We start from the raw sequence: 8,370 nt of genomic DNA on the forward strand, positions 1-8,370 counted from the left end.
CTAAATTTGGTCCTGGTTTCTATGATGGGTTTATTTATATCAAAGAATGGAAAGTTGGTATTTACTTCTATTTTATTCAAAGGTCAAAACTTAGAGCTGTGCGGCATATTTTAAACTTTCACTGCAATTGTATGTATTTTATACTAGTAATAGTCCCATGTTTTGTCTCTATGAGATGAAACACAAACATCATATTTTGGAACCAGTATGTCAACAAATGAAATTATCTATGAATACGATATATCTCCCCAAAAGAGGCGTGGTTTGAGAAACAGCTGTATTTACAAAGGGCAACTTATACCCGCATCCATCGTAGCAGAGGTATATTAAATATAATTAATGTTTAATGCATAAATATAACAACGAATGACCAATGCAAGTTTATAACAATATATAACCATTGAATAAGAATTGCCATATCATTTACAAGTTTGAGCTAAAGTAAAAAATAACAATGTCCATAGCTTTTTTCTGCATGATGTCTTTTAAAAGAATTTTATCTTCAACTTTCTGATATAGATCTTCAAAAATCACGCAGGTCGGTGCTTCCATTTCATTAACGAATAGCTACTCGAGAAATGGTAACTTTAATAACTTCTTTTATACCGGGTCCTATGGATGCAGAAATCAGGAATTTGTCATTCTCACAGTCATATGTGCCTTGTGATATTGCGTTGATCGACAACATATTTAGAAATGAAAGATGCCCATATGCAACTTGAACTTCAACTTTGTTAGGTCTAAGGTGATTATCAAACATAAATGGAATTGACCACATTATGTTCAAACGCTCAGATATGTATCCAGTCAAGTCGGTAATATGCCATGAGACGACGCCACCAGTTCCGTTCGCAGAATATGGAAATTTATGCGTAACCTTTAAAATAGAAATACATAATTAATAAAGTAATTTTTTTCCGATTTTCAATTCATTCTGTAATAGTATATTTGAACAAAATCAATATTAATTGGTATCCAGCTAAGCAATAATATAAAAATACATCGACTTTTCCCCCTGAGAACAGTTTTGAAGTGTCATACATTTTCTGTCTTTTTTCTCCTTGTCGGTGCATGTCGTATAATTATCAATAATCGATTACTCCAAAAATTGTATAAAAGTTTTATTTAACATAGAAATACAAAGATTACCGACAGGGATCAAATGACAAAGAAAGTTCGTAACGATAGATCATTTATGGCCTGCATCAATGAGCAACAACTATTTCACATATCAAACTATTTTATGTCTAAAACAATAACCGAAAATAAATTTGATATCCAACAACAAACAACAACTCCTGAATTAAAGGCTCTTGATTTGGAAAAAGGTACATACAGTTTTTACGGGCTCCCCATAACCTTTGACAGTAGGGAAAAGGTCAATAGAAGTACACGAAATGAAAATTAACTACAAAGGGCTGGACTAATCAGATCGTTACAAAAACAAAATGTACAGATCTGATAAGTTACTGAAAGCTAGTTCAAAGCCAATGATAACTGAAAAAATCATCATGACCTTAACTAAATTGCTTCAATCAGTACACATTAAACTTGAAATAAATTTAGTGTAAAGACGTCATTAGCAGTCAGAGAAAGCTTTGTGCAATGCTGAAATATAGGTATCGATAGTACCGTGAATGTGCATATACATGTATGTATAACAATAATATTTATTTGGGTTTAATCTATTGATAACAAAATCAATATTTTAAACAATAGTAACAGTGTTGAATATGTTACCTTTTAGATTGATTATTGCTAATTTCACCCGGGTTGTATTCTATATTGCGGGCTAGATTTAAAGTTCTTCGTAAGAAACAGGCAGCATTTACTCTTCTGTGTAAAAGCTTCAATGTTCTATTATTTATAATCTGTATAGATTAAACTGTTGATAGTGAAAATAAGACATAGTTGGAAACATAATTCATCTTTCTCCTTTGATTACAAACTTAAAACATGAAAATGTACGTATACCTACCATAAATCCTGACGACATAGGTTCTATTCGTTTCGGTGATATCAATGTCACACCCCTTTCAAGTGTAGTCTTTGGATCTGTAAATGTGTAGTTTGTCAAATTTATTACTTCAATTCCACAGACTACGACATATTCAAGCTGTTCAATCATGACACGTAAGTTTTCCGATGCAAGTTTCATTTGTTCCCTGTCAAAAATAAACAAATTGGGGAATGACGAGTAAAAACATACCATATTATAAGTATAGTTTCCCTGTTACCTTCAATTAAAAATGGTGAGGTTAACCGTTTAGGTAATCGTAGAACCAAAGCAGACTCGACGCGACTGTATGAGTTAATGTGTTCGTTCTACGATCGAGTGAAAACTTAGCACTGAAAATCAACTATTTCTTCTATTAAAACCGATCCGCATTTAAGAGTAAGAGCAAAATCTTGTCGGTCCAGAAAATTCAACTCACGAGTTTGAATGTCTCTTTGGTATGTTTTGCAACTCTTTTGATGCCAAATAGTTCCTTAAAGAAAATTATATGAGGAAATGAATGATGGACAGGAACATTGGCAGCATATTCAACTTCAAATTAATCGGTGCAAGGATTTTTCTGCAAATATTGAAGTTGAAATTGGCATGATCAAAGTTTCTACATCAAGTTTTTCTAATTTATTTTTCCAACGGTAGAAATCACCTCAGTTTGTTAATACAGTAAAACCTGCCTAATCCGACACCTGAGGATACCAACATTCTGCTTTAACCGACTCATTTTCATGGTCCCAAATTATGCCTATCCTTGCAGAAAAAACTCTGTATATTCCGTCACCTTGCTAAATCCGGCATTTTGTTCTGATCCCCCAGTGTGTGTGATAACATGTGCAGGTAAAGTTTACTTCTTGTTCTTCACGTATTCTAATTGCCAATTGTTTCCACACGGCTGCACATGTAGAGCAGGCTATGCTCACTCTTTTTGTGCACCTAACAATGCCATCTCTTATGGGTTTCATGTTGCTAAGTGTGTACATTGATATGCTGTGTTTTTTATACTGATTGTTTGTCCTTTGGTCGTTTTTCGTGTTTTGCAATAGTGTTGTCAATTTTATGCGTCTGAATATCCCTTTGGTTTCTTCCGGCTCCCTTTTTTTTTTTTTATAGATTACTGTTAAATGGTTTCATTATTACATTCAACCCAAATTAGTTTGATCCATTTATGTAAGAGGTATGTTTTAATATATACTAGGTAGAACAAAACATGTCGAGTTTTTTTAAGAGGAAATGATAAAATATATAACCTGTTTTTTTCTTCTCGCTTCTCTAACCCCTTTGCAACTTCATGCCTTGGTCTGTTTTCTGTGATTTTTAAACCTTGGTTCATGTTTTCGCTGTAAAAGTATCAAACATCTTACATTGTCATTAACTCAGATGTCATTCTGTTTCCATTCTATTATTTTTTATTATTAATACTTAATTAATGTCTATTTAGTGGTGCTTGAAGTTAAAATGTTTGAAATTCAAATAAAACAAACACCGCAGAGCTGCTACATTAAACTAGAGGCTCTAAAGAGCCTGTGTCGCTCACTTTGGGCTATGTGCATATTAAACAAAGGACACAAATGAATTCATGACAAAATTGTCTTTTGGTGTTGGTGATATGTTTGTAGATCTTACTTTATTGAACAATCTTGCTGCGTACAATTATCTCTATCCATTATGAAATTATGAAAGAAGTGACAGTGGAAAATATTTGGTAAAAATTTACAAAAATTTACAAAATTGTTTAAAATTGTTAAAAATTTACCATAAAAGACAATATCTCCTTAGGGGTAAATTGACCACTTTGGTCAAGTTGACTTACAAAAATTATTTGTAGTTCTTACTTACTTTGCTGTACATTATTGTTATTTACAGTTTATCTCTATCTATAATAATATTCAAGATAAAAACTAAAAGCTGTATTTTTTTTTTAAATTACTAATTAAGGGGCAGCAACCTCACAACGAGTTCTCCGATTCATCTGAAAATTTCAGGGCAGATAGATCTTGACCTGATAAACAATTTTTTTCCAGTTAGATTTGCTCTCAATGCTTTGGTTTCAGAGATATATAATCTACATTTTACCCCTATATTATATTTTTAACCATGGCGGCCATCTTGGTTGGTTGGCCGGGTTATCTGACACATTTTTTTAAACTAGATATCCCAATGGTGATTGTGGACAAGTTTGGTTTAATTTGGCCCAGTAGTTTCAGAGGAGAAGATTTTTGTAAAAGTTAACGACGACGGACAACGACGACGGACAACGACGGACGTCAAGTGATTAGGAAAGCTCACTTGGTCTTTCGGGCCAGGTGAGCTTAAAAGGACCAAAAAGAAATCAGTGTATGCAGGGAATGTTATGTTTGTCCTACATTTATTTCCAGTTTTTAATGGGCATTTAAGTGTTGGAAAAACTGCATTTTGACTTATGTTAATTATTGTATAAAAAAGGTACAGATTTTCTAACCTTTAAAAGGTTGTTTTATCCTGAAATTCAGTCCACCTGCTGTACATATTTGATTGTGTAATTTCTGTTTTTGTGTTTAAATATAGCGATATTTCATAAGCTAACGCCTGCCTACAAAATAGGCTGCTTTAATCAAGCTTATTTCATAATTGCAGTTTCATAATTGAAAAAAAAAACTCGCCAAACTGTGTAAATCAATTGCAATTAAAAAGGATATATCATGGGGAAATCAAAGACCGAATTTTGATGTTGGAAAGGCGACACGGGTAAAATAATTGTAAGCCCTCTTCTTCAACGTCGTACTTTTTTTTTTACTTCACTTATGAGTCACGCCAATCTAGTACCTACATTTTAATTCTGATATCTATTTATCTCTTTTTATAAGAGATCAGCTAACCAGGAGTCCACAATTCACCACACAGAGGTCTATATATTTAGCAACAAGAAACTCATAGAAAACACAAATTTAACTTAATCAGGGTCAGCTATATTACATTAAACACCTAAACAAGTCGGAAGAGTAAATTCAGTGATAATAATAAATTCTGAGAAAAAGGAGATATCTGTCATATATAATGGAACAATACATATTATTCGTTCTTTAAAATGTTTTTAAAAACCTTTCTTTTCTGTCTTTTTCTTTCTGTTTTCTGTCTCTGTTCTCATCTTCTTGTCGTTGCATTTCTTCTATTCTTCTTTGGTTTTCAGCATCCATTTTCTGTCTATCCCTCTCCAATCGTTGTCTCTCTCTGTATAATTCAGCTTCAGCATCTAAGTTTGCTTTCTTTTGCATTTCCAATCTTTTTTCTTCTTCGATTGCATGCATCTTAAATACAACATTATTGATTAATGTTTATCTTTTTGTTGTTCTATATATATAAGAAGATGTGGTATGAGTGCCAATGAGACAACTCTCCATACAATCACTATTTGTAAAAGAAAACCATTATAGATCAAAGTACGGCCTTCAACAAGGAGCCTTCAAAGTTGGCTCGCACAGAACAACAAGCTATACAGGGCCCCAAAAATACCAATGTAAAACCATTCAAATAAGAAACCCAACGGTCTAATCTGTTTAAAAAAGAGAGAAACGCGAAACACTTGTGAACCACATTAACAAACGACGACCACTGAATACAAATTCCTCTCTGAATATATTAGGAATGATGTTTTATGGAAAAATTACGTTGTACTGAATTGTTTGTGACCTCTCTAATGCATAGCTTTTATTCTTTGTCCGGGTTTGGCTTTGCTTTTTTATCTGTATGATTTTGTCAGCTCTTTAGAGTTTGTATACGGTTTTGGATTTTCAAATATTTCTACCTCGAACATCAATAAAGAGAGATCAATTTTCTAAATGAACATATGGTGCAGTAGGATATATAAGTACCGTAAATAAGAACATTCTTTAATTCATGTAAAGATTTTCATTTGCTGCCAAAGTCCGTTTCAAGATAGTAATTAAACATCGTCCGTAATTTTCTCGAGTGTATTAGCCATTAAATAATATAAATTATATTTACTCTTTTGTTGAATTTACTCTTTTCTCTTTTTTCTTTTTTCTTTGCAGCTTTTCGACGGGTTTCCTCTGCTTCCCTGTTTTTTTTCCTTAATTCTGCTTGTTCTCTTGCAAGTCTCTCCTTTTCTTCTCGTTCTTTTCTCTGTCGCTCGTCTTCGATCTCATCTAACCTAGCCTTATACATCTGATTGGTATAGCACTGTCCATTGTTTGCTTTTGTAACACGATTTATAACATGCATGAGCTCCTGAACTTGAGAATCTCCCCCATCACCATTGCTGGCGTTTTCAAAAGCCACACACCTGTCCCCATATTTTGAAAGAATGGGAAATGACTTAGTAGTAGATGAAACATATTCACAAAATGTCTTCTCAGTTCTTTTCAAATTTTCACGGTGGGTGAACAGAAATATGATATGATCCTCAATTCCGCTACCAAATTGATCCTTGAACTTCTTCAATGTTGATTTGTCTTCTTGTGATATCCTACCTATTGCTGTGACAAGTACTATCACGTGGGGTCCTGGTAATGTCATCTGTATGAATCTTGCAATTTCTGTCTGTGTGTCTTTTATTTTCGCATTGGGATCAAATAAACCCGGTGTATCCACAACTGTTACTTTTTTACCCGATATAACTGTCGTCTGTGATTGGCACAACTGTGTGACTGATTCTGCCATCATATCTGTTTTAAACCTTTTGTCTCTTAAGATATTGTTCGCAGTCTCACTTTTTCCAGAACCAGATTTTCCAATTAAAACTATCCTGATATCATCCTTTGAGATCCTCATATGTTTCATGCTTAATTAGAAATAAACAAAAAAATAAAAGTATACTCATGTTTTGTTTTTCACGCTTCAGTGAGATTATGACAGTACATGCCTGATTTCTTTTCTAAATTTCTTTTATTTGTATTTATCTATGAATTTGTTTTTTCTTTTACATGTTTGGAAACGTGTGTTCGTAAACTTGAAGAATTCCGCTAAAACCAGTGCTAGGGTCGTCTTTATCTTGCAGTGAAGTGGGAGTTTTTGCTCGGTGTTGAAGGCCTCAATATAACTTTGAGATGAAGAACACCATCTGTTTCTTTGCTGTGCATTTATTGTTTTTTTTTTAAAGTCATGGATGGATACCCCTTTCTTTTCTGTTAGATTATGCTATGCATTTTCATTGTTTTCTTTAATTCGACAAATATGTAAATGTCTAGATACTAGTAGAACAACCACTACAGTTATGAAAACCACTGCATTATATCAATTCATAAACGACAAAATCTGTGTCACCAAAATATTGCAGATGCTACTAACAAGGAAGATAGCAAACCAAGGGTTCCATGTAATGAATTTGAATTCATCTCTACGAACGTTTTACGGACGCCATCATGAATTAGTTAAACGTTATGGAAGATTTGTGTCACAGATGACCACATTTGTTCCAATTGTCGAAACCACAATCACATCACCTTTTCCTTGATTGCGAAACCACCAAAAGAGAATTATCACCGGATTTTTACATGTATAAGACAAACACCACGTGTGGAGCAGGCACTGCTCAGCCTTCCGTTGTCCCTGTGTTCACCCCCGGTTTTAGGTTGGTTTGAGATGTTCAACCTATTATTTTCTATGTTGTGTTTTGGGGACTGTTGTTTTTTTGTTTTTTTTTCCTTTTTTGTTGTTTTACCTTTTCATTGGCAGTTTGTCTTCGACTATTGAATATCTCCTTAATTTCATCTGCCTCGTATTTCATAAACATCTGAATACTTGCTTTCTACTAAATTGACTGTTTCATAAGTTTAACCTTTTGCAATTGAGATTCATCTGAAGCCGGGATTCGATCAGGTGAAATATTTAAGAAATATTCGTACTTACTAGGCCTCCTGAGCACTTCTTATTTCTTTACTTGAACATGTTGAAGCCATGATGATATTTTTTTGTTCAAATTGGATCACTTCACGGAAAATCTACAAACGTATTATTAAAGAGGTTAATGTCTAAACTTTTTAACTAAGATCAGTATATCTAATGATTTGAGAGTCGAATTTAAAGAGCATAATAATACCATTGAGGACCAAATACAGCTAAGGTAATCTATTTCTGAGGTAGAAAAGCCTTTAATTGTTTGTTTATAAATTCATAGATTTTTTTTAAGAAACTGAGTTTCAATTTTCTTTGGCAAAATTGACTATCGATGACTTTGGCTATTAATCTAAGGCCCTTTTCGGTCATATTGTTCTTCAAATGTTTCGGGTATTTTATATAATTGGATTTCCAGTATTCCACTTTGAGTATAACTGATGAAGGTTATTCTAGAAGGTTATTCCAGAAGTGCGTTTCAGCCGCAAAAAAAAAACAACATTTTTTTTTCACCAATTGTGTTAAAAATG

General features: G+C 33.3%; 1 protein-coding gene across 1 annotated transcript; it reads right to left on the reverse strand.

The window, feature by feature from the left end:
- Positions 1-367: 367 nt before the first annotated feature.
- LOC139528276 (GTPase IMAP family member 4-like) lies at positions 368-7,891 on the reverse strand (the record flags this gene model as incomplete). Its single annotated transcript, XM_071324182.1, is given in 6 exon segments — positions 368-877; positions 1,979-2,165; positions 3,259-3,348; positions 5,090-5,295; positions 5,993-6,788; positions 7,856-7,891. Coding segments are annotated over 6 exon segments (1,636 nt in total), but the record flags the coding sequence as incomplete, so codon positions are not given.
- Between the last annotated feature and the right edge of the window lie 479 nt (positions 7,892-8,370).

The sequence above is a fragment of the Mytilus edulis genome, chromosome 6, assembly GCF_963676685.1.
Source record: "Mytilus edulis chromosome 6, xbMytEdul2.2, whole genome shotgun sequence".
Taxonomy (NCBI): domain Eukaryota; kingdom Metazoa; phylum Mollusca; class Bivalvia; order Mytilida; family Mytilidae; genus Mytilus; species Mytilus edulis.